Consider the following 26,137-nt stretch of genomic DNA (forward strand, 5'->3'; position numbering starts at 1 on the left):
TTTCTGGCCCTTATCATGGCTCCTAAATGAAAATCAGAGTCTTCAGATGGTAGTGCTTTGAAGAAGAGGAAAGCCATCATGATGAATGTCACAGAGCTACTGGCATCACATGGAGAGAGGCTGTCTGCCGAGGACCTCAATCAGCCGGAGAAGCAGCTGATTGAAGAGGAAGAGAAAGAAATCCCAGAACCAAGAGATTCACTAGCAAGGGTTTGACAGAAGGTTTCTCTATGGTAGAGGATGTGTTGGCAAACTTGCAGGTTGAGGACCCCAGCGATGACAGATTCCGTAAGGTCTACAGAGCTATTATGGATGCCTTGCAATGCTATAGGCAGATTTTAGAAGAGAAGAAATCATCAACCTTCCAGACTAGCCTGGAACAATTCTTTAAGAAGGTAGAGAGGCCTGCAACAGATCCTGTACCCTCTACATCAGCTGCTTCTTGAGATGAAACTCCTGTAGTACAGGTAAAATCATCTCCAGCGTCTCCTGCATGTTCCTGAAATCCCGATTCACCTGACCCAGTATCTCCAGCACCTTCTGCAGGTTCTCCTGCCTCTCCAGCTTCCTCCTCCTGACAGGTCACTCTCTCCCACCTTGCAATGTCCCTTCCAGTGTGCAAGCCAACCACAGGAATAAAGGTAAGGAATTTTTTTACATTCATTTTTTGTTACTACAGTACAGTGTACTGTACAGTATATTTATGTCCTTTTTATTTTTCTATGGCTTAGTTGTGTTTTTATGTCCTAGATTATGATTTTACAACTGTGTTAGGATAGGTGACTTAGGTTAGGGTGTGTTTCGACTTACACCAAAATTCGAGTTATATCACTGTCGTAGGAACGGAAGGAAGTGTGTTGTAACCCAAGGATCTCCTGCATGAATCTGTTTCTATTTTGTTTGATAGTTCATGTTCATTAAATTCCACATATGAGTGAAATCATATGGTACTTGCCTTGCTCTGACTGGCTTATTTCACTTAGCATAACAATCTCCAGGTCCCTCTATACTGTCGCAAGAGATAAGATTTCTTTCTTTTTTATGTCCATGTAGTATTCCATTGAATAAATGTACCACAGCTTTTTTATCCACTCATATACTGATTGGCCTTGGACTGTTTGCAGATATTAGCTATTTTAAATAATGCTGCAATGAACATAGGAATGCATACATTCTTTTGAATTAGTGCTTCAGGATTCTTAAGATATCTTCCCAGAAGTAGGGTTACTAGGTCAAAAGGCAGTTTCATTTTTAATTTTTTGAGATAACTCCATATAGCTTTCCTCAGTGGCTGTACCAATCTGCATTCCCACCAGCAATGCAGGAGGGCTCCCATTACTCCATGCTTTTGCCAGCACTTGTTTGTTGATTTATTGATTATAGCCATTCTGACAGGTGTGAGGTGATATCTCATTGTGGTTTTAATTTGCATTCCTTTGATAATTAGTGACATTGAGAATCTTTCTATATATCTATTGGTGATCTGTATGTCCTCTTTAGAAAAGTGTCTACTCAGGCCCTTTGCCCACTTTTTAACTGAATTGTTTTTTTGGTGTTGAGTTTTAAAAGTTCTTTATAAATTTTAGATATTAAGTCCTTACCAGATGTATTGGTGAATGCGTTCTCCCATTCAGTGGGTTGTCTTTTCACTTTTTGATGGTTTCCTTTGCTGTGCACAAACTTTTTGGTTTGATGTAACCCATTTGTTCATCTTCTCTCTCATTTCCTTTGCCTGAAGAAATATATCTAAAAAATACTGCTACAAGATATGACTGAGATTTTACTATGTTTTCTGATAGGATTTTTATAGTTTCTTGTATAATATTTAAGTATTTTAATCCTTTTTGAGTTTATTCTTGTGTATGGTGTAACAAGGCAGTCTAGTTTCTTTTTCTTTTTTTGCATGTTTCTGTGTTACCAACACCATTTATTGAATAGACTGCCTTTAACTCATTGTATGTTCTTACCTCCTTTGTCAAATATTAACTGACCACATAGAACATAGGTTGACTTCTGGGCTCTCTATTCTGTTGATATATATGTCTGCTTTTATACTAGTACCACAGTTTTGGTTACTGTGGCCTTGAAGTATAGTTTGATACCAGGTAGCACGCTTCCTCTAACATCGTTCTTCTTTCTCAATATTGCGGTGGCTAAAGGGGGTCTTTCGTGGTTCCATATACATTTTTGGAATATTTGTTCTAATTCTGTGAAATACATCATTGGTATCTTGATAGGAATTGTAATGAATGTACAGATTGCTTTGGGTAATATGGACATTTTAATAATTTAATTCTTCCAATCCATGAACACAGTATACACTTCCACTCGTTTGTATCTTCTTCAATTTCTTTCTTCAATGTTTTATAATTTTCTGAGTACAAGTCTTTTACATCCTTGGTTAAATTTATTCCTAGGTATATTTTTGTTGAAGCAATTGTGAATGGGATTGCTTTCTTGGTTTCCTTTGCTGACAGATCATTATTGGCTTATACAAATACAACTGATTTCTGGATATTTATTTTGTATCCTGCTACTTTACTGAGTTCATTGCCAGTTATAATACAACTATGTTTTTTGGTGGTATCTTTAGGGTTCTCTATATACAGAATCATATCATCTGCAAATAATGACAGTTTTACTTCTTGTTTTCCAGATTGGGTGCCTTTCATTCTTCTTCTTGTCTGATTGCTGTGGCCAAGATTTTCAGTACTATATTAAATACTAGTGATGGTAACAGACATCCCTGTCTTGTTCCTGATCTTAAAGTAAACGTTTGTAGTTTTTGCTCATTGAGTATGATGCTGGCTGTGGGTTTGTCTATATGGCCTTTATATTTTGACATATATTCCCTCTATTCCCACTTTGCCGAGAGATTTTAACTTAAATGGGTGCTATATTTTAGCAAATGATTTTTCTGCATTTATTGATTTGGGCATGTGTTTTTATCCTTGATTTTGTTTATGTGACATATCCTGTTTACTGATTTGTTAATGTACCATCCTTGCATTCCCAGAATAAATCCCAATTGATCATGGTGTATGACTTCTTAATGTATTGCTGGATCTGTTTTGCTTATATTTTGTTGAGGATTTTAGTATCTATGTTCATCAGGGATATTGGCCCCAAATTTTCTTTTTTGTTGTGTCTTTATATGGTCTTGGAATTAGAATAATACTGGCCTTGTAAAATGAGATTGGAGTCTTTTCTCGAATTTTGAGAAGGATAGTGCTAATTCTTCTTTGAATATTTGGTGAAATTCACTTGTGAAACCATCTGGTTCAGGATTTTTGTTTGTTGGGAATTTTTTGATTACTGCTTCAATTTCACTGGCTGTAATCTGTCTACTCAGTGACTTTTGATTCTTCCTGAATCAGGTTTAAAAGATTGTATGTTTCTAGAAATTTATACATTTTATCCAGACTGTCCAATTTGTCGGTATATAGTTATTCAAAATATTTTCTTACAATGTTTTGTATTTCTTTGGTATCTGTTGTTACTGTTCCTCTTCATCTCTGATTTTATTTATTTAGGTCCTCTCTCCTTTTTTCTTGATGAATCTGGTTAAAGGTCTGTCAATCTTGCTTATCTTTTCAAAGAAACAACTCTTGGTTTCATTGATTTTTTTGTATATTTTTTTGTCTCTATTTCATTTATTTCTGCTCTGATCTTTATTATTTCCTTCCTTATACTCATTTTGGGCTTTGTTGTTTTCTTTTTCAAGTTTTTTTAAGTGTAAGATTAGATTGTTCATTTAAGATGCTTCTTGTAGAAAGCAACAATTGCCATGAGCCAAGGAATGCAGGCAGCCTGTAGGAGCTAGTCCAGGCAAGGGCTGGCATCTCTCCTACAGTCTCCAGAAGGAATGCAGCCCACTGACATCTTGATCTTAGCCCTGAAAGTCTCATTTGAAACTTCTGACCTCCAGAACTCAAGAGAATAAACTTGTGTTGTTTAAAAAACAATAAAAGGACCAGTGGTGGCGCAGTGGATAAAGCATTGACCTGGGACACTGAGGTCACTGGTTCAAAACCCTGCACTTGCCTGGTCAAGGCACATATGGAAGTTGATGCTTCCTGCTCCCCCCCCCCCCACAACTTCTCTCTCTCTTTCAAAAATGAAAATTTTAAAATTCTTAAAAAAAAGTGATGCTTCCTGTTTTTTGAGTAGGTCTGTAATGCTATAAATTTCCCCTCTTAGGACTGCTTTCACCGTGTCCCATAGATTTTTGGTTTGTTGTGTTCTCATTTTAATTTGCTTTAACCCTTTGAGTAATGAGTTCTTTTTTTCATGCTTGCTGACCCCCAAGAGTGAGGGTTTTTTTTTCAAAAAATAAAATTAGTTCCAGTGACAGTTTTATTAACTTAAAATCATGTTTGTTTGATAACCAATTTATAGAAAAAAGAACATACATTTGCCTTTTTATAATGTTGCCTTACACATTTTTAAAATAAATCAATCATACTCTGGATGGTCAGGAGGCATGAGGACGTGCATGAACATGTGTACTACTCAAGAGCTAAAGTATTTTTTGAGTTGTTCCTTGATATTGTTAACCCATTCATTGTTTAGTAACATGTAATTTAGCCTTCATGTTTTTATGTGCTTTTTTTTATTCTTGTGATTGATTTTTAGTTTCACACCTTTATGGTCAGAGAAGATGCTTGGTATCATTGCTATCTTCTTAAATTTATTAAGCCTTGTTCTGTGTCTTAACATGTGGTCTATCTTAGAAAGTACTCCATGTGCACTTGAAAAGAATGTATATTCTGTTGCTTTGGGGTAAAATGTTCTGAAGATATCTATTAAGTCCAGCTCTCGTGCTCCAGGCTGGGGAGCCCAGCTTGGGATTTAGGTCCCACACTTCTCAGGCTTAATGCTCCATGCAGCTGAGATATCCCTCCGGAACCTCAGCCACCACCTGCTAGAGTGGTGTCAGCCCTTTTTATGTCTCCACCATTCCTACCAGTCTCTTTGTGACTTCCATGAATCTTTGGTTATAAGACTTTTCTTCATTTTGTCTGGAGTTAGTTTTTCAGGATTATTGTTTTAAATTTAGTTATAACTCCAGTTTTGTCCTGGCAGGAGGTGAATATAACATGTACATACTCCACTGCCGTCTTGGACTACCCACCACCACTTTTCTGATGTAAACATAGGAATATCAGTCTCTATCCCATCCGTATACATATAGACAAGAACCAATAACTATATGTTCAAATAATTCTATTCAACATGATATCCTTCTAAGATAATATTTTAATAAGGAATCATTATAAAAAGTTAAGTTAAACAATAAGCCATAAGTGGCTCACTATATGATTTAGAATATATGAAAGTTTGCTGTCAATATGAAAAACTATTGATTTGTATATTGACCTTGTATTCTGTGACCTTGCTCAAATTATTCATTTGGTAGTCATTTTGAAGATTCCTTAGGATTTTATTTGTAAATAATCATGTCATCCCAAAGTACAATTTTTTCTTCTTCCTTTTCTATATTAATGCTTTTTAAAAAAATTTTTCTTGTCTTGTATATTATTTAGAACCCCCATTACAATGTTCAATGGAAGTGGTAAGAGTGGACATTATTGCAGTTCTCATTAGTGAAATATCACTCAATATTTTATTTAGTATGATATTTTCTATAGGATTTTTTTTATAGCTGTCCCTTATCTGATTAAAAGAATTTCTTTCTATTCCCAATTTGCTTTTTTTAATGACCCCCCCTTTGTTTTTTTGCTGTTGTGGTCAAAAACATATTCTACAAGATTGCAAGCTTTTAAAATTTATTAATACTCAGGTTTATCCTGATGAAGATCTTATGTGTACTTGAAAACAATGTGTATTGTACAATGGCTGAATATTGTGTTCCAGATACACATCTACTAGGTCCGTGATGGCGAACCTTTTTATTAAAACCGCTAGGTTGCTCTGCTACTGCCCACCATGAAAGCTGGAATGCCCACTAGTGGGCGGGAGGTACTAGGTTGACCAGCACTGCAAAAGTGGGTGGTTTTTATAAAAAGGTTCGTTGTCACTGATATTTTGTCTAGGTTTTATATCAAATACTGAAAAGAATTGCTAAAATTTCCATTTATGAATGTAGGTTTTTTTATTTGTGGATTTCTGTCCTTTTATTTCTGTCAATTGTTTGATTCATGTATTTTTAAACTTTTTTATTAGGTACATGCATATTTATTATTTTTGTTTTTCTGATGAATTGACCCTCTTATCACTATGAAATGTTCCTCTTTCTCTCTGATAATTCTCTTTGCCTTACAATCCACTTTATCTAATATCAGTGACGCTACTCCAGGTTTTTTTAGAGTTAGTGCTTGCACAGTAAATTTTTTTTGTCCTTTATTTTCAACCAGTCTGTGTCTTATTTTTTAAAAGCATTTTTTTATAGAAATGAAGTATGTTCACTTCTCAAATAATGAAAATCCCAGTTGACTGTTTCTGTAAAGGTAAGAATTGTTCTGTAGTGTAAAAAATTTATTCATTTTAGAAATTTAGCATCTCTGACATTTTTTCACAACATGGGACACACTTGTGCATTAACGCTTTACAGAGTGTAATGTGTTTATAGTCAGTAGGCTACATTGGTAGGATATGAGAACAGTACCTTGGCTTCCAAAATATGTAACAGCCAGTTTTATTTGAATTTATATATTTGGTAATTACTTAGGAGATTCAAATTATAACTGCATCTGCATTTTCTCAAGGAACTAGTTTTTTCTTTTAAAGACATTAAGGGAATTGGGCCTGGAAATTAAGGAAATACAGTAGTTTATGTTTGAGTGAATCACTCTACAAAAAATACAAAAAAAATGTTTACACTGGGAAAGCCTTTGTCATTCATCCTTATCAAACATTCTAAGGAAACAAAATCAATATAGGCTGGCATAAAAGAATAGAGATATAGTTACTTAACTACTATTCATAGTATATTATAGAGGTGTGAGAAAAACAGTAGACGCAAGACTCTGCTTTAATGAGTTTGTAATTGTGCTGTATATTTTCCTTCGACCTCTCTCGTCTCACTCTCCACCATCCTCTCCCCAACTAGATGCCTTGGGTGATTCACTTTTCTGAAATGAATTAATGGGTTCTGTTGCCTTCTGAATTCCAGATGTTTTTGGCTTTGGTAAACCTTAGCCAGGAGATCAGAGAAAGAGAGGTAAGGTGAGAAACATCTGAATATTCATTCCCGAGGTTCTCATCCTGTGGGGTCATCATTAGCTGGCTACCTCTCTTTATGGAAGGTCAAGGCTCCTGTAAGAAAGCCTTCTTCATATATCTGTCTTTTTTCTAGCTTCAACTACTCCCCCATCTTGAAACTGTAGGCCTGAGGACGGTAACAGATTCCATTTTTACCAGCCTCAGGATATGAAGTTATCCTTTGCAGCTTCCTCATGTTTTGTATACATCTTTTCAGCAGTTCCTTTATTTATTTATTTATTTTTAAATTTTTATTTATTGTTTTTTAATTTTTATTTTATTTATTCATTTTAGAGAGGAGAGAGAGAGGAAGAGAGAGACAGAGACAGGGGGGAGGAGCTGGAAGCATCAACTCCCGTATGTGCCTTGACCAGGCAAGCCCAGGGTTTCGAACCGGCGACCTTAGCATTTCCAGGTCAATGCTTTATCCACTGCGCCACCACAGGTCAGGCAGTTCCTTTATTAAAAACTCTTCACTTTGCCAATATGAGCATACCATATCTTCCTTCTTCGAACCTGACACGACAATCTAATGAACTAATAATTAACAATTTAAGGTCCTATATGAAAAGTGTCATATATATACATATGTTACAGACAATACCATGTTTTGCTGAACAAGCTGAGAGTAGAGAGAAATCTCCAAGACTTGGGATCTTAAGGAAAGGTGTCCAGGAGAAGGTGAGACATGATAAGCAGTAAAAAATGATTACCAAGGAGACCCAAATAGCGAAGAACAAGGGCAAAATGTGTTTAAGAGATGGTAGTAAGGCAAGACAAGCCCAACTCAGATCACATTGCATGGGGATTACACAGAAACACAATAGCCTTATGACATTAATACTGAGAACACATCTTATGTGAAATTCTTCACATTCTAAGTAATTTCTTTCTCACTTGAGAAAGTCAAGTGTGAAAATTAGTGAGGATGACATTATTCACTGGGAATGAGGTCTGATTTCAGTATTTGGGTAATATTAGCAAAGCCTGCCTGATCCATAACTATGGCAACATGTTATGGCTGAGAACCTTTATTGTGTGCTATTAAACACTGGATTAAATGTGCACTTAACTGTGCTTAAAAATCAGCTTTGCTAAAGGTTGTTAACTTGCTAACATGTAGTCTCTTGGGTTCTATCCATCAGATTACTGTATTAGAATTAATACAGTAATTCTGAGAAGGGACTTAAACAATCTGTATTTTTTTAACAAGGCATGTACTGATTCTGGTACAAACCTCATAGGGAGAAACATGTTTGTAGACAATAACCAGCATTAAAGGCTTTCAACCAGAGAAATGAATTAATGACAGTAGTCTTTTAGAAAGATTAATCAGAACACAAGATAGACAAGATATGGAGAAAATAAGGACAAGAAAGGAAGATAAGTGAAGACTCTAACAGCCCAAACAGGTTTGAGTGAGTACCTTGCATGAAGACTAGGGAGAAAGGAAATGAAGAAGAGGGACAAATATGAGCACAGTCAAGAACAAGTAGGTATTTTTTTTTTATTATTGAGCATCATGGTGTGGTGGTTTAAAACATGTTAACAGGTTGTTTTGTTTTTTGGTTTTTTTTTTACATTCCCCTTATAAAAATATAGTGCACTCTAATTTCCCTCTCCTTGATAATGGGCCAGCCCTAGTGACTCTAAGGAACCGAAAGCGGTAGAAGTGACATAAGGACTTCTGATGCTAGGTTAGAAAAGGTGCTAGGGCCTCCTCCGGCTCTCTGGGCTTACATGCATTTGGAGCCTTAAGCTGCTGTGAAGTCTAGGCACCCTGAGACCTCCACTTGGAAAGGTAAGAAGAGATACCCAAGGAACTCCAGTTGTTTCACCTCCAGCTGTTTTGAGTCTTCCAAGTCATGTGAGTAAAGAAGCCTAACTCCAACCGCCATTTAAATGCAAAATTAGCACTAGAGATCTTGAATCTAAACCAACCACCTTGGCAGTTCCTGATTTCCTGACCCACAGAAAGCATGTGAAATTATACATGTTGTTGTTTTTTAAATCAAATGCTTTTTTAAAAATTAGATTTTATTTATTCATTTTAGAGAGGGGACAGAGAGAGAGAAAGAGAGAGAGAAGGGGGGAGGATCAGAAAGCATTAACTCCCTTATGTGCCTTGACCAGGCAAGCCCGAGGTTTCGAACTGGCAACCTCAGCGTTCCAGGTTGACGCTTTACCCACTGTGCCACCACAGATCAGGCACACATTGTTTTAAGATGCTAAAAGTTTTGGGTGATTTGTTATACAGCAACAGTACCTAATATATATAGCAAAGTCAATGATAACTCTGATTTTTTTTGTGTGTAAAATTTGGAAATTGTATTTTATATAGGGCAATTGTAAAAATCTCATCAAGCTTTTAACTTTAATGGTGTTTCGTAGTCACAGCTCATCAAAATAAAAATAAATAAATAATAATTTAGTGATATAGTTTCAATTTCAAAACCTAATTATTAAATAATAATAATAATAAGTCAATGATTTCAGGAGAAGAATGCATCTACGTTTTCTTTAATATTATGCATGAAAGTGCTAATGCTTAGAAAAAGAACTGTGTAATTAAAATTAAATCACTGCCCATTAAAAGCAAATCAAATCTGTCCCCCATAGGAACAGCAAATCAAATTATGAGTCTGTCAAATCAATTCACTACACAAGTAGGACAGCCCTCTGAGGATTGATTTTCTTTGATCTCTAAGCTTTTTAAAAATACTATATTCAGTTGAGAATTTTTATATATTCTATCTCACTCAAATTATTATTATTTTTTTTTTTTAGGTGAGAGGAAGGGAGATAGTGAGGCAGACTCCCACATACACCCAATTGGGATCCACCTGGTAACCCTATCTGGGGTCGATGCTCGAGTACTGACCTATTCGTAACACTTGAAGCTGATGCACGCAGACCAACTGAACTATCCTCAGTGCCCCAGGGTCATGCTTAAATGAGCCACTGGCTGTGGGAGGCAAAGAGGGAGAGAAGGAGGAGAGGAAGGGGGGAAAAGCAGATGGTCACTTCTCCTGTGTGCCTTAACTGGGAATCAAACACGGGATGTCATATGCTGACACTCCATTTACTGAGCCACCAGCCAGAGCCTCATCAAACTCTTAACTCTATTTTTAGACTCCTTTTAAATGACAAAGTTGAGGTTAAGTTACAAATCCTTGAGGAAATCACGACTAAAAAAGACTCTAAATAGTCATATATACCTACTCCAGCAGGTCTCACCATCTTTTGTCTCACAATGCATTGATAAATGGAATTTACAGGGACTGGGTGTGCTCATGGGCCACACCCCCCTTGGAAGCACAATTCCTGGAGTCTTTTATTTTTCACTCAAGAAGCCTGAAAGAATGCAAATAAGTAACAGTGCAATTATTATAGGGTTAATCTTGGGACCATTGCTTTAACTGAAATACTCCCCAAGCACTGATGAAAGCTAAGGTGTCTTGTGGGAGGGGGGCTTTCAAGTCCCCTCTTTTCTTCTCCCGCTTGGCCACTACAACCCAGTAAAAATGCTTTGTGGCTGCTATTACTAAGCATTAGGACATTAACTAACAACATTACACCTCAAAACTATGTATAACATACCTCAAAAAATAAACCATGGCGAACTGCTGATTTAAACAAGGGTTTGGATTTGTGTTAAAAAGGCCATTACAGCTAGTGCTCTACTTACGACCATGATTGGTTCCGATAGGTCGTAACACTATTTGGTTGTAAGGTGAGTAGGCTATATGTACAGTACTGTGAAATGATGTTATAAAAACCTTTAAGTCATATTTTATTATAATTTTCTTTCATTATTGTTATATATCATAATTTTCTTTGTTCATTTTATGCCATTTGTATCATCTCTACACCATTTTGTTTCTTATTTTTACATTCGTCAGGTTTAAGTAAAACACTGCATTACCAGTACAACTGGTTTAATATTTGCAAAGACAATTTCCTCTTGGTAGACATATTGGGAGGGGTTTGATGAAAATTATCGAAGACACAAAACACAAATTGCTGTACCAAGTCTGGGATATCAGTTGAAATGGTAGTGCTGCCGGAAGCTGGTCTGCACTGTCGTAAGCCCAGCGACGCGGAGCAGTCGTGGCTAGCGATTGTGGTCAAGTCGAATGGTCGTAAGTTGCATAGGTCGTAAGTCGATCAATATTTGTACTTCAGTTGTTCCCCAAATGATCGCTCAAGTGCTAGGAATCAGACATACTTAATTCCCTAGCCCATAATTCCTTAAGAAGGATGTGTGCATCCCAGGAAGATGGCTCAAAATAAACGGGAGTGCAGAAAGAAATATCAGATGTTATTTAAATTAATTTTTAAAACCTGACAAGTAGGAGAAATCAAGCTTCACAGGTATCTAATATATAGGTTGATAGTGTGGCCCCCACTAGGTGAGACAGCTATCTGGCTACCTGTCACCTGTGTAGGGTCTACATATTTTTGTAAGGTATTTCTTTTTTCTTCCTTCCTTCCTTTTGTGTGTGTGTGTGTGCGCGCGTGTGTGTGCACGCATATGGATGTTCTGGGTTCGATTCTCAGTCAGGGCACACAGGAGAAGTGACCATCTGTTTCTCCCATCTTCTTCTCCCCCTTCTCTCCCTCTTTTCCTTCCACAGTCAGTGGTTCATTTGCGAGTGGCCCCAGGTGCTGAGGATACCTCGGTTGGTTTGAGTGCATCAGCCTCAGGTGCTAAAAATCAGACACAGCTGTGATGAGAGAAGGACATGAGGCACTGTCAGGTATAGACACCAATGCCTTGTAAGGGCCAGGCTGGGGTGGGAGCGGGTGAACTAGAGAGCACCCATACTATCTAATGACAGCGGCACTCCTCAGCTGTAGGAATGCAGACCGGAGGAGCCACCAAATCTCCAAAATTTTCAAGACAAGCCAGAAATCTGCTTTTTAATATACATATGAAATCTCTCAATTGTGAAATTTGGTGCACATTTTAAAAAATTGTCTGAAGCTCACATTTAGCCTGATTGCTTCTAGTCTATGACCTTAAGGTGAGAGAAAGTGAGGGTCTAGAACAGGGGTCTCAAACTCAACTCAGCATGTGGGCCGCAGAGCAAGATCACAGCTGTTAGGCGGGCCGCACTAGGTCTACAAAAGGCAACTGTTACGCAACACTTTTCTCACTGCAGTTGAAAACAAAAAAAAATCAGTACAACAAGCACAATCGTACATGCAGTTTACTCAGTGTCACAAAACGACCAGAAACTGTAGTTCGCATCACAACTGCTGTTAACTAAGCTAATATCTAGCTAGGATGCTAGAGAAATGAAAAATACAAGTAGGCCCCTAGGCTTACTTAATTTTATCCAAAATATTTTGAACTTCGTGGATTAGTCTGCGGGCCGCACAAAATTGTTCGGCGGGCCGCATGTGGCCCGTGGGCCACGAATTTGAGACCCCTGGTCTAGAACATCTGTATCCCCTCCCTTGGAATCTTAGCTCTGTCTTTATTGCTGGTGGCTCCAGGCAAGTTTCTTAACTTGTCTGAGCTTTAGTTTCCTTGCCTGTAAAGTGGAATAATAACAGCTAATGTTGGGGAGTTCATTGATAACACAATACAAAATCAATTATAAAACATGTATATTAAAATATAAACTTCTAGAAATATACTTTGCTTGCATCAAAAACAGAACCAAAAGTATAGAAACACTGGAAAAATCAGGTAAGCTGAACACCAACTGGTATCTATAAATATAATAATAAAAGTCTAGATCTTTGGGATATTTGGTTCAAAGAAACATAAAGAAATATATATATTACACTTGGAAGGAATCCAATCACCATTATCATCAAGGAGTTCTATACAAGTCTCAAACAAGACAGCTGGGGGCATCAAACTACTCCCCACTGAAAACCACGTGGCTACACGAGCTTAGCCAGGAAAGGGAAGGAGGCAGCCCTGGGGGCCACTCTTGAGGAAGGAGCAATTGGTTATAAAACTGGGGGAAATCAAAAGAGAATACACAGAATGAAGGGAATTTTGACTTTGTTTAAATATGTGAGAGCAGGATGTGTATCGAGACCACAGTAGGGCTCCAGCTGACAGGTCAGCGCAGCAGTTTCCAGTCATTTCTAGCAGGAGAAAAATTCCTTTCAACAACCTCCCAACAGAAAACAAAAGCAAAGCTGTTCTGTGCTGTCTTAACACCTCAAAGCAACCTCTAAAAGTTTCCATCAATACATTTGAAAAACAGTCCCTAGAAGGAATCTGAAGGCCTGTTTGTCTCAAAGCCTCTAAAAAAAAGAGGGAAGAGGTGGTAAGGGCCCTTCCGCTGTAAAAATCTATAAATCTAAAGCATACTCACCATGTCAAAGAGTAATAATCACTCCCTTTGGTTGAGTGGTTACTGAGAGCCATGAGCTGTGCCAAGAACTACAGGTACTGATCTTATTTAATCTTAACAGCAATCCTGTGAGGTATGATAATTCTCATTCTTCAAAGGAAAACACTGAGGTTTCAAGAGGATCAGTAAATTAGCCAAAAGCGCACAGTAAACGAGAGCCAAAATGCACTGCACTCCATTGACATCAAAACCAATTCCATCCCCTTATATGAGAATCTGAGAATGGAACTCAAGATCACTTTATTTATTTACTTATTTACTTATTTATTTTTAAGAGAGAGAGAGAGAGAGAGGGACAGACAGACAGGAAAGAAGAGAGATGAGAACCATCAACTCATAGTTGTGGCACCTTAGTTGTTCATTAATTGCTTTCTCATATGTGCCTTGATCAGGGGGCTCCAGCTGACCAACTGACCCCTTGCTCAAGCAAGCAACCTTGTGCTCAAGCCAGCAACCATGAGACTATGTCTATGAGCCAACGCTCAAGCTGGCAACCTCGGGTTTTGAACCTGGGTCCTCAGAGTCCCAGGTTGATGCTCTACCCACTGTACTACCACCTGGTCAGGGTCAAGAGCACTTTTTAAGCAATCACTTGATTCTTTCCTTTTATGGATATCTATATTTATATTTATTTATTTTCTACTTAAAGTCAACAAACGTAGTTGAATCCAACATAGTAAAGGAATGTGCTAAGTTAGCAGGGCAAGTATGCAAGTCAAGGAGGTGGCTAGTGGTGAGAAAGTAAAAAGGATGGCAGTTTACAACATGAATGAGGCAGCTCTGTCCTCAGGAAAACAGAAGAGAAGCCTATCTGGGGGAGAGACAGACAGACAGACACTTTCACAAACAATAATTCTGCAAAGATCCACTGAGCACTAGAGGAATTGATTATGAAAAAAGTGGCTCATTCATAATAATAGCAAAACTATAAACTATCTAGGAACAAAGCTAACAAAAAATTTGCAACTTTTCCATGGACAACTATAAAACTTTATTAACTGAAGAACATAAAGCAAGACCTGAATAAACGGAGTGACATGGCAATGTTCATGGATGGAAAGACGTCAGTTCTCTGAAAATGAATCTACATGCAATACAATCTGTATTGAAATTCAAATAAAAATATGAAGTTTTTTATGGGTCTGACAAACTGATTTTAAAATTCATAAAGAGTTAATGTTTAGGTATAGCAAATTTATAAAAAGGGGAGATTTTCCTTTGGACACCAGGTTGTAAGCTAGGGCTCTTCAATTAAACCTACTATATTGGCACAGAAATATATATATATAAACAAACAAAAGAAGGAGGGAAACCTTATAGCAAACTTGTGTCTATACAGGAATAAGTCATCTCAATGGGGAAAAGATGTACCAGTCAACAAATGATCTTTGGACCATGGACTACATTTTTCATTTCCATTTGAATGCGCAATAGAATTATATCTCTATCTCACACTGTATAAAACAATTAATACAGATAAATATCTGAATCTTCAAAACTAAACTAAAATTTTTATGAGACTACAAGGAACACTCTCTTTAAAATTATATACAAAAGCTAAAAGTAAAATAGTGATAAATTTACCACATTAAAATATAAAATGTCTGTAGGACAAAAGATAGACTATGATTCTACAGGAATCATACTTCTCAAACAAAATTGATAAAAATATAAATGAAAGAAAATATTATCAAGATATGCAGCAAAGGATTAGTATCTAGAATGTTCAAATCAATAATAAAAATGCAAACAATCCACCAGAAAAAAGGGGCCAAGTTTATGTTTTGATAATTCTCAAAAGAAGAGATACAAATGGCCATAAAACACATTTTTATAATGTTTCAACTAGTGATTAGAAGAATTCAAATTAAAATAACAAAGCAAAAACATTTTTAATCCCTCAGATAGTCTAAAATAAAAAGATGTGAAATTAAGTATTGGTGAGATGTGGGGAAATAGGGAAAATATAAGTATAAATTTATAAGGACACTTTTTATTATCATACTAACAAAATCTAAAACATAGCTTTAAAACCACACACATACATCTTCCCTCCATCCTAGAAAATCCATTTCTAGAAATATTCCTGAGAGACCTTTTTGACATATGCAAAGAGAGATGTGTATTAAGGAAGTTGGTCACAATGCTGTTAGTAATAATAGAAATTTTATAGTAATTGGAAAGTATACTAATAAAACATAAATATAGACTGTAACATTATGACACAGCTGTAAGAATGAGCTAGGTCCATCAGTATCAACACAGATATAGCTCAAAAACAGAATGCACAGTGAAACACGCAAGTTCTGGGATGATATAAATAGTACTGAGAAAATAGCTGGAGCACATCACTGTTGAGATATTATATAAATTTAAGTATAGCTTTGGTGTAGGCTTGCCTCCTCCACTTTCAATAATAGCACCACAGAGTTCTTATTAGTTTTAGTTCTTTTACTGTTTAGTTAATAAATCCTCAGTACAGAAATTTAGCTTTTCCCCAGTGATGGAATTCAAATAATTTAACAACCTGTTCTCTGCCCTAATGACTGTTTTAAGTATAAAAAAAATAATATACTAAAGGTAGTTTATTATTTCATGCATTTAATACTTAAATAAGAATAAAAGAGGTACGTACACAAAACTAGACTATATTATAAAAGTTTTAAAGTATTAATGAAAAAATATTAAATACTAACTGACAAAAAACAATAAAACTGTTATTTAAGACATTTCCATATTGCTTCTTGATTGGCATCCTCACTTCTTCACCTATGGACGGAATGAACATTACTACGGGTGCTTAGAATACACTGTTGCGCAAAAGAATGTTAAAAAAGAGTAAAGAATGTAAATTTGTGATTTCTACACTGGGTGGCTGCTCAGGTGCCCACTTTAGAGAGAACCATGATTACAAGTGCCATTTTAACAACTGGTTCACTGAACTCAACAAAAAATTAGGTATCAGTTCTGCCAAATCAGTGCAAACCAGCTGAATCCCACCACTGCTTTTCCTCCACTCTTATCCCATGGAATATGAAGCCAACAACCTTTAAAAAACACCTCGCTTATCTTTTTTTTTTTTTTTTGTATTTTTCTGAAGCTGGAAACAGGGAGAGACAGTCAGACAGACTCCCGCATGCGCCCAACCGGGATCCACCCGGCATGCCCACCAGGGGGCGATGCTCTGCCCCTCAGGAGCGTTGCTCTGTTGCGACCAGAGCCACTCTAGTGCCTGGGGCAGAGGCCAAGGAGCTATCCCCAGCGCCCGGGCCATCTTTGCTCCAATGGAGCCTCGCTGCGGGAGGGTAAGAGAGAGAGTGAGAGGAAGGAGAGGGGGAGGGGTGGAGAAACAGATGGGCGCTTCTCCTGTGTGCCCTGGCCGGGAATTGAACCCGGGACTTCTGCATGCCAGGCCGACGTTCTACCACTGAGCCAACTGGCCAGGGCTCGCTTAGCTTTTGACTGTGGACTCTAGGCTATTGAGTGACATCTTGGTCATGCAATCTGCTCAGCTGGTGGTGAAGAAATATTTGACCTTCCACCCTTGCCTATCGCGGTTACTTTCCTCTCATGAATCTATTAACTCATCACAACCACCAGGCTAAAGGTAAAAAAAAAATTCAGACAGGAAAAAACTACTTTATATTAGTTTTATTGATATAATGCGAGGTGGAGAACATGAGCTACACTATGGCCATAGGAGTGTCCATCGCCCCTCCCCTTGAAATGGCAGGCCTAAGAGCTGGAGAGCTTGGCTCTTAGACTGAGAAGTTAAGAGTGGGAAGAAAGATGGAACTATGCACAGCATATGACTTGTATTGGAAGCTGCTAGTTGCATCTCAAAATCTGTTTTCCCTTCTTCCTTAATAACAGCTCTGTAGCCAGGGCCATGCCTGACCATGGGACTATATTTCCCAGGCTTCCCTGCAGTTAGGATGTAGTCATGTGACCTAAGTTCTCATTAGCAACTGTGAGAAGTGATGTGTGCTGCCTCCCCAGGGAGGGATTTAAGAAATTGTGCCTGTACCTGTCACCACGGCTATAGGCTGTGAAAGCTTATGTATTGTACTTGTCTTTTCATTTCAGTTACAGGAAAAACACAAACAAGTAAAGAGGGCTAGAATAACAAAAACTGATCAGAGATGCCTGAATCAAGATGGTGCTGAATCTGACTTCCAGGAGAGCCTGAACCTCATCATATCCTGATTATAATACATTATTAGCATGCTAACTGAGATGCCTGCTAGCACCATCACAGGTCCCACACGAATCATATAAGAGAAGGAAAGGGGTGGTGGCCCAATTCCAACCCATTCCCTGAAAACTAATGCCCATTTCCTGAAAATTAATGCATATGCTTCCTCCTCATTATATTGTCCCCCTAATAATCTCCCCCAGAACTTCTAGAACCAGAAGTTGATCTGTGAGTTTGACTCCTGCTTTTTACATTCTCTGGCTATTAAAGCTTGTGCTGCTGACACCAAATGGAAAAACAATTTTTAGAGGAACAGAGAGTCCTTCCAGGGGACTGGGTCCCCACAGTGGAGGCCTGAACAATCCTACATTGGTAACATACCTTCTTGTACTCTTTTCTCCCTTAAACCAACTGTCACCTGGCCATGGCAATGACCTAGCTTTCATCGCACAGGTGTTAACCATATCTCATGACGGCAGCTCTCCAGTATGCTCATAAGGCCCCTGGGGATTGCTGAGACCCTTTCAGGGAGGCTACAGGTCAGAACTAGTTTCATATTAACTCTAAGAAATGATGCGTCTTTTCACAGTCATTCTCTCACAAATGTACAATGGAGTTTTTCATGATTACATGAAGTGTGATTTCACAACAGGGGGGATGCAAATGCAGACATAAGAATCCAGCTCTTCTTTTTAAGCTAGGAAGTAAAGAGATTTGCAGGCATGTAAAGCAGTGCCTCTCTTTTTTTTTTTTTAATTTTTTTTAATTTTTTTATTTTTCTGAAGCTGGAAACGGGGAGAGACAGACAGACTCCCGCATGCGCCCGACTGGGATCCACCCAGCACACCCACGGACGATGCTCTGCCCCTCCGGGGCAGCCAGAGGCCAAGGAGCCATCCCCAGCGCCCGGGCCATCTTTGCTCCAATGGAGCCTTGGCTGCGGGAGGGGAAGAGAGAGACAGAAAGGAAGGAGGGGGGTGGTGGAGAAGCAAATGGGCGCTTCTCCTATGTGCCCTGGCCGGGAATCAAACCCGGGTCCTCCGCACGCCAGGCCGACGCTCTACCGCTGAGCCAACCGGCCAGGGCCAGCAGTGCCTCTCTTATCACTATATTTTCTTTTTGGAAAATATGGTTGCTTTTCATAAAATGTGTTGTTTGTGTTAACCTGTATAGATTTGTTATTTTAAGATGATATTAAATATTTTTATAATGTTTTATTTTATGGTAAATATTAATAGCTAAAAACCATGTAAATTAAAGTTTTTGAGATCTTAAATAATTTTTAAAAGTGTAAAAGGGTCTATGACCCAAAACTCTGGTAACTGCCCGAGCGATTGAGGAGTAATGACTGGGAAAGAACCTCCGGCTTCCCTGAGTGAATGTGAGGACGGAAGCTGCTCTGCGGTCACTCGTGGAGAGCCGTTAGATGTAAGAGAAATAAGTTTCTGTGTTACACCAATGTCATGTTGTCTTATTATTATAGCAGGTAGTGTTTTCTCCAAACAAGAGACAACAGTCATATAAGTGGGACAATACTATATTTAAAACTAAAATACGTGGTATTTGGGCAGAAAGAGAATAGATACTTTAGGCTAGAAAGTTGATAACTCTTGTTATGTCATTGAAAAACATTTGGTACAACTATTACTTGTGGTAACCTGGAAGACAGATAATGTTCTAAAGAAAAGTATAGATAGAGAAGAAGTGGCTAGAAAGAACTACAACGTTGGTATGTGTTGACTGCTCTCTGTTACATTTAGCAACATATTACAACAGGTAAACCCAAGAAAAAATTGAACAGTTTGTAATCAGATAAAGAGAAAACAAAGATTAAAAAAGCAAACTGCTTGGAGACTCCAAACAGAAGACAAGACTGTCACTGGCCAAAGGACTCCTATTAACACCTACTTCTACTCTCCTCCCCAAAATATGAACTAGCCCTGAGGCAAAACCCAAACAGTGGACGCTGTCTTCCTACCTAAGCCGGATGTCTTCTGCGGCTTCAAAGTAACTGCCGACCAAATGAGAGGACAAAGAAATAAAGGAGTTTAACGCTATATCCAGGAAATAACTCTGGGTTGCAGTTAAAGGCAGTAGAACCAACTGGACACAAAAAGAGAAGAAGCCTACCATATTTTTGAGGAAGTGGTTTTACCAAAGTGATCAAAGCTTATATATTTTTTCAAACTTAAAATTGCTATACAAGGAGTATAGTCACCAACACATCACTTTGATGTGGCTATGCTTGATAAGAGACAACAGCAAAAACTCCTCACAGGGCAGGGCTGGGGAGGCTCAGAAGAGAATATGAGTTACTCCATGAGAGCAGAAGCAGGCGTTGCTAGGGGGCTAGGCCAGGAAACCACTCCCTGCCTCACAGAATTTGTTATTTGCTACAGTTCAAAACATATTTGCCAAACTTCCCTTTCCCAAATAGGAGCCTTTATCTCACTTCTCCTGGTCTCTTCTTCTGTTGTTTATTGACAGCAAGGAGGGAAGGTAAGTTGATGTTTAGTTTACAGGTGGCTGAGAATGAGGACCGGGACCTAACAGAACTGTATCAAGTAGAGGTTGGCCTTTGAACTAGATGATGGGACTCTGAGTTGTCTTCCTGGGGGAGTGAGTGAGTACACTGTATGTGTAGGAAGAAGGAAGCATGAAGACATTTGGGTGGTTGGAGGGGCAAACTGTCGTAGAAGCTGCTAGCTAGTTCTCCCGTCCTTCCATGGTGATAGAACTGTAGCCAGACATCTGGTTTCCCAGCAGGACTCTGTTCCCCAGCTTGCTTTGCAATTACAACACGACTAAATTCTCAGCAACACCATGTGTGCAGAAGAGATGAATGCCACTTCCACGTCTGGGACTTCAGACCTTCACATTCTCTTCCCCTTACATGACAGCTGGAACCCATATATGATGGCCACCGTGTTTCAGCCATACAGAAGATGACTGTGTCCTAGAGGATGGCAGAACAACTTAGAAGGAACTGTGATCCTGAAATGACTTCAAGGAGAAAAGCTGCTTAGCCACTCTGAACTGTTCACATTGATGCTATTACCTAAGAGAAAAGCAGTCTTCCTTGTCTTATAAGTCACGTAACTATTGGGTCTTTTGTTGCATTGGTCTTACCATTTCCAGTATATGGCTGATGTCAGAAATTCCTCTCTTCTAAACCCTGGGCCTGTGAGAAAGTCTTGGGGAAAATTTCTGCGTGTGGGCATATGTGCCTACGTGTGCATTAAAAAAAGCTCATTAGAGACAAACAAAGAAACCTTGAGGATTTGTGTAAAATAAAAACAATAGTCTTTGTCTCTGGTTCCTGGTACAGAGCTTCTAAAACCCTGGCACTTCCTAATAGGGAAGTTTTCTGTTGTTCATAATGAACACCTTCTGACCACACCTGCATGTAAGTGAATAAAGTGACTTAGGGTGGGACCCCCAGATAACATCAGATGGTGGTTGACTGCTGGAAAGACCAAACATGAGACTCAAAGTTGGGACTTTTAGCCCCACTCCCTGACCACCAGGAAGGCAATGGGGTTAGAGATCGATCGAGTTATATTCACTCTTCACTGGTGAATTTTGGGAGCGTTTGGGTTGGTGAATAAAGTGCTGGAGGGTGGTGTGCCCAGTGAGGGCATAAAAGGTCCACACCCTCAACCTCATACCTTACCTTTCACAACTCTTCCACTTTACTGTTCTTGACTTTTATACTTTATACTGCACTGGAAAATATAAGTGTCTTCTTGAGTTCTGTGAGTTGTTTTAGCAAATTATTGAACCTGAGGTGGGCATTGTGGGAACCCTTGAATTTATAGCTGGTTGGGCAGAAATACAAGTGGCCCCTGGGCAGTCTAGTCTTGTGGGACTGGGCCCTTAACCTTTTGGGTCCACACTAACTAAAATAGTGTCAAGAGTTGAATTCAATTGTTGGACATCTAGTTAGCACTGAAGGTTGGTGTGGGACATCCCCATGCATTTGGTGTCAGAAATGGTACCCGAAGAAAAGATACCCCAGGAGCTTAACCATACATAGGCTGTGGAGCAGTCAGGGCTGACAAAATGCTTCACTTTACATAAACACTTCAGCTTTGCCTCTGTACTCTCTGAACTCCTGAGTCAGCAACGGAGGCACAGACCTCAGGTTCCACTGGACTGCCCATGGTCACCGAGAACCTCTAGACTGCTACAATGCCAACCTAAGAAGGTCTTAAACTGATCTTTTCCAGACTAAGAATGCACCTGCAAATGACTGCGAATTCTAGAGGGAGATACCAGGTGATCTTGCTAATGTATCCCCAAACCAGTGTGTGGCTCTTGGCCCATCACCGTGTCAGGGCTGAATAAGAGAAGGGAGAGACTGGTGAGGTGTCCAGAGAGAGTTCCAGGAGAGTTATGCATTTTCTGTACCCTTTCTCCTACCTGCCCCACTGTAAGCCACATAAGAAAGAATTTCAGGATTCTGAGACGTCACTTTGGGTTTCTGAGGCAGAACCAGGCTCACCCTGAGGATAGCAGAGATATGTGACAATGAACAAGAAATTGAAGTCTTGAGTTAAATTGAACAGGACTTTTATAAAAATTAATATTCCACCCAACTTCACTGAGATATAGTTGTGGACTGGGCTTTTTAACATCTGAAAAAGAAACTACCTGTTAATGTTTTTAAAGTGGCCAGAAAAACTCTGGGCTCTCCCTTAGTTATTATCCACAGGAAGAGAGACAGACAGGATACAGCACATGTGAAAGGCAATAGAGAGAATCAAACAGCTTTTATGCCTGTGCTTGCCAATGGTGCCTCATTCAATGCACAAGGTGGGGACCGGGTTTGGATGGGAAGGCCAGCCTGCCTGGCTCGCATGCTCCCACCAATCGCCAAGAATCCTATGGAATGCCTCCCACAGCACTTTCAATAGCCATATCCTGTAGCAGCAATAACAACAAAATAAATGATTTTTCCAACTAATTCTTCTTCAAGGCCAGAGAAATTAGAACTAAGCCCTTAAACTGAGTAAGCACTGGAGGTTCTAGACTAACTGTAGAAGGAAGAAACCTGAGGACAGGAGAAAGGCACAGCAGCACAATAGGTGTCTGGACACGGTTAACTGGAAGATTCAAAGACAGGCTTTATGAAGCTGTCCTCTGGCCTTACACTGCCTAATTCAAGACTTCTTTCATATGAGACAAAGTTACATTTTCTTTGAACTTAATCTTTACTTTTCTTTCCTCTTTTTTTCTTCCTTTTCTTTTTTTGTTTTTTGTGACAGAGACAGAGAGAAAGACAGAGAGAGAGACAGAAAGGGACCGACAGACAGGAAGGGAGAGAGATGAACAGCATCAATTCTTTGTTGCAACACCTTAGATGTTCACTGACTGCTTTCTCAAATGTGCCTTGACCAGGTGGCTACAGCAGAATGAGTGACTCCTTGCTCAAGCTAGCAACCTTGGGCTCAAGCCAGTGACCTTTGGGTTCAAGCCAGCAACCGTGGGGTCATGTTTATGATCCTACGCTCAAGCTGGTGAGCCCGCACTCAAGCCGGATGGATCTGTGCTCAAGCTAATAACCTCGGGATTTCAAACCTCAGTCCTCCACATCCCACTACTACGCTCTATACACTACACCACTGCCTGGTCAGGCTCTTTTCTTTTTTAAGGGAGAGGAAGAGAGATAGTGAAACTCCCACATGTGCCCAGACTAGGATCCACCCAGCTACCCCCATTTATGGCTGATGCTTGAATCAAGTGAGCTATTTTTAGTGTCTGAGGCCAACATGCTGGACCAACTGAGCCATCCTCAACACCTGGGGCCCACGCTCTAACCAACTGAGCCACTGGCTGTGGGAGGGGAAGAGGGAGAAAAGGGGAAGAGAGAGGGGAAGAGAAGCAGATAGTCACTTCTCATATGTTCCCTGATCAGAGATCAAACCTGGGATGTCTGCATACCAGGCCAATGACTCAATGGCTCTGTCCACTGTATCAACAGGCCAGGGCTGAACTTAATCTTTTCTGATATACTATCTGTCATATGTTAAATGCTTCTTTAAGTTTAAAAAATAACAAATGAAAGCACGCAATTGACACAAGAAAGAAATACTAATAATCACTAAGTATCTGAAAATATACTTAATGTAAGCAAAAACTCAAGAAGTGTAAATTTGAATAAAATGCCATTTCTTATGTATCAGGCCAGCAAAAATTTTAAATATGAAGTGCATCTGGTTTAAAAGAATATGAACTATATGGGAGAAACAGATTCTCTCTTTCAATGCTGATGGGACTATGCTTGAAAGACTTTTTGCAGGACAGCCTGAAAAGAGCTCTGAAGATTAAGAATGCATTGTATATGAATATGTGCACAAGTACACGCATGGGGGTGTGTGTAAGTGTGTAGCATACAGAAAAAGGCCTGAAAGATATATAACAGGCTTAACAGTGTTTTTATCAGGAAAGGAAGGTCAATGAAATGGAAGGTTATTAATAAGCTTTCAGTTTTTATACCAAGACTTACAATTTTTATAACCATATATTATAAATATTTTTGTAAAACTTTTAAATAAAAACCAGTTACACTAGAATTTCAAAGGTTAACAGATACACAAAATATTTTCATTGACTTATTACCCTTTAAAAATAAATGTGTTAGGCCCTGGCCGGTTGGCTCAGTGGTAGAGCGTCGGCCTGGCGTGCAAGGGGTCTCGAGTTCGATTCCGGCCAGGGCACACAGGAGAAGCGCCCATCTGCTTCTCCACCCCTCCCCCTCTCCTTCCTCTCTGTCTTTCTCTTCCCCTCTCGCAGTGAGGCTCCACTGGAGCAAAGATGGCCCTGGCGCTGGGGATGGCTCCTTGGCCTCTGCCCCAGGCGCTGGAGTGGCTCTGGTCGCAACAGAGCGATGCCCCAGAGGGGCAGAGCATCGCCCCCTGGTGGGCAGAGCGTCGCCCCCTGGTGGGCGTGCTGGATGGATCCTGGTCGGGCGCATGCGGGAGTCTGTCTCTCCCCGTTTCCAGCTTCGGAAAAATACAAAAAAAAAAAAAATTAATGTGTTGGATGCAGATCAGGCATAATCTACTCAAGTCTGAGTAAATTTTGGAAACCTGAACCTTCCTGTTATAAGGAGGTAGTTTAATATTTCAAACCCAAGAAAAAAGGCTTCCTAGTGTAACAATGCAAATACAGGTGATTTTTTATACCCTAGGTGGTACTGACCGAGGCTTGTTTTTAGTAGTCAAAGATTAAAAACACAATCTTAGGTGAAAGATTTTGAAATAAAAGTTATAATGAGAGGCATTCTTAATAAAAATAATTCTATTATTAGTTTTTATCTTTTCTTTTTGGCAGAGATGGTGCCTGTGTTAAATTTTAAGCTTGTGTGCCAAGGAAATACCTTCTGCCAACTCATTCTGATGTACTTGCCCTTTTCGAAGCCAGAGCTCATTCCGAATAACAAGTCTTTCAAGAAACATTTTATAAAAAAACTCAAACTTTTAAGTCAAAAGTAAGGCATTTAAAATATAAAGAGATATTCTTACTTGGTCCTCAAAAGATAGAGCCTGGGCAACATCTCTTGGAAATCCATCAATGACAATGCCCTCTTCATCAGGCATCTGCATCAGTTTCTGTTTTATCTCTGTAATTGTTGTTTCCTTTTATAAAGGAAAAGGATGAAGAAAATACAGTTACACTTAGTGTATTCACAACTGGTATAAAAACTACAATATTATTTTTAAAAATGAAAAAGCAAATTCTATAGCAGTACTTGTGGGGCCAGTTCTCCAGTTGTGATTATTTTGGCAATCAGACTCCATTTCCGGTTGCTGCTGGTACTGTGGATCTTCTTTCTTAATAATTCTCCCACTGAAATGTACTGGAATCCATAACGTTCTGCGATTTTCAAACTCTGCGTGCCCTTTCCGCTTCCAGGACCACCTATTATTTAAAACAGGCAAGATTGGGATCTTCTGATACAGTAAGAAACTCCCTTTTGTATAATGACTACCTGCATCTCGAGATGCGGTTTCTAGCACGATAGTACCAGCGCAGGTAACTGTTCCACTTATGGCATCTCAATCCCATTCCAAATGCAGAGCAAGGGCAGATTAACCAAGGAAAGGGTAGAATTGTCATGATCAACTGCATTAGATGAAAGAGACAGTTTTTCCTCTACTTAGTTTTGTAAATAATAAATTTAAAAAGTCTTCTGAGCAATGTGGTTGAAAGAAACCTTCACTATTTTTCCTTGTAAACTTTCAAAGTTTTCTCATAAACAAACAAAAAAATCAATAGCACACAAAGGACAACTGCAATCGCAGACATGTGGCTCATGTCAACAAAGACTTAATGT

At 39.0% G+C, this 26,137-nt stretch overlaps 1 protein-coding gene across 3 annotated transcripts in view; it reads right to left on the minus strand.

The window, feature by feature from the left end:
* Positions 1 to 26,137, minus strand: part of AK5 (adenylate kinase 5) — a 245,648-nt gene that overhangs the window by 197,068 nt on the left and 22,443 nt on the right. For all 3 annotated transcript variants that reach the window (XM_066268868.1, XM_066268867.1, XM_066268866.1), the window contains 2 exons: positions 25,553 to 25,722; positions 25,326 to 25,439 (listed from right to left, as the gene is read on the minus strand). In XM_066268868.1, coding sequence (XP_066124965.1) covers positions 25,326 to 25,439; positions 25,553 to 25,722 — 284 coding nt within the window. The remainder of the gene's footprint in view (positions 1 to 25,325; positions 25,440 to 25,552; positions 25,723 to 26,137) is intronic.

The sequence above is a fragment of the Saccopteryx bilineata genome, chromosome 3 (assembly GCF_036850765.1).
Source record: "Saccopteryx bilineata isolate mSacBil1 chromosome 3, mSacBil1_pri_phased_curated, whole genome shotgun sequence".
Lineage (NCBI taxonomy): Eukaryota > Metazoa > Chordata > Mammalia > Chiroptera > Emballonuridae > Saccopteryx > Saccopteryx bilineata.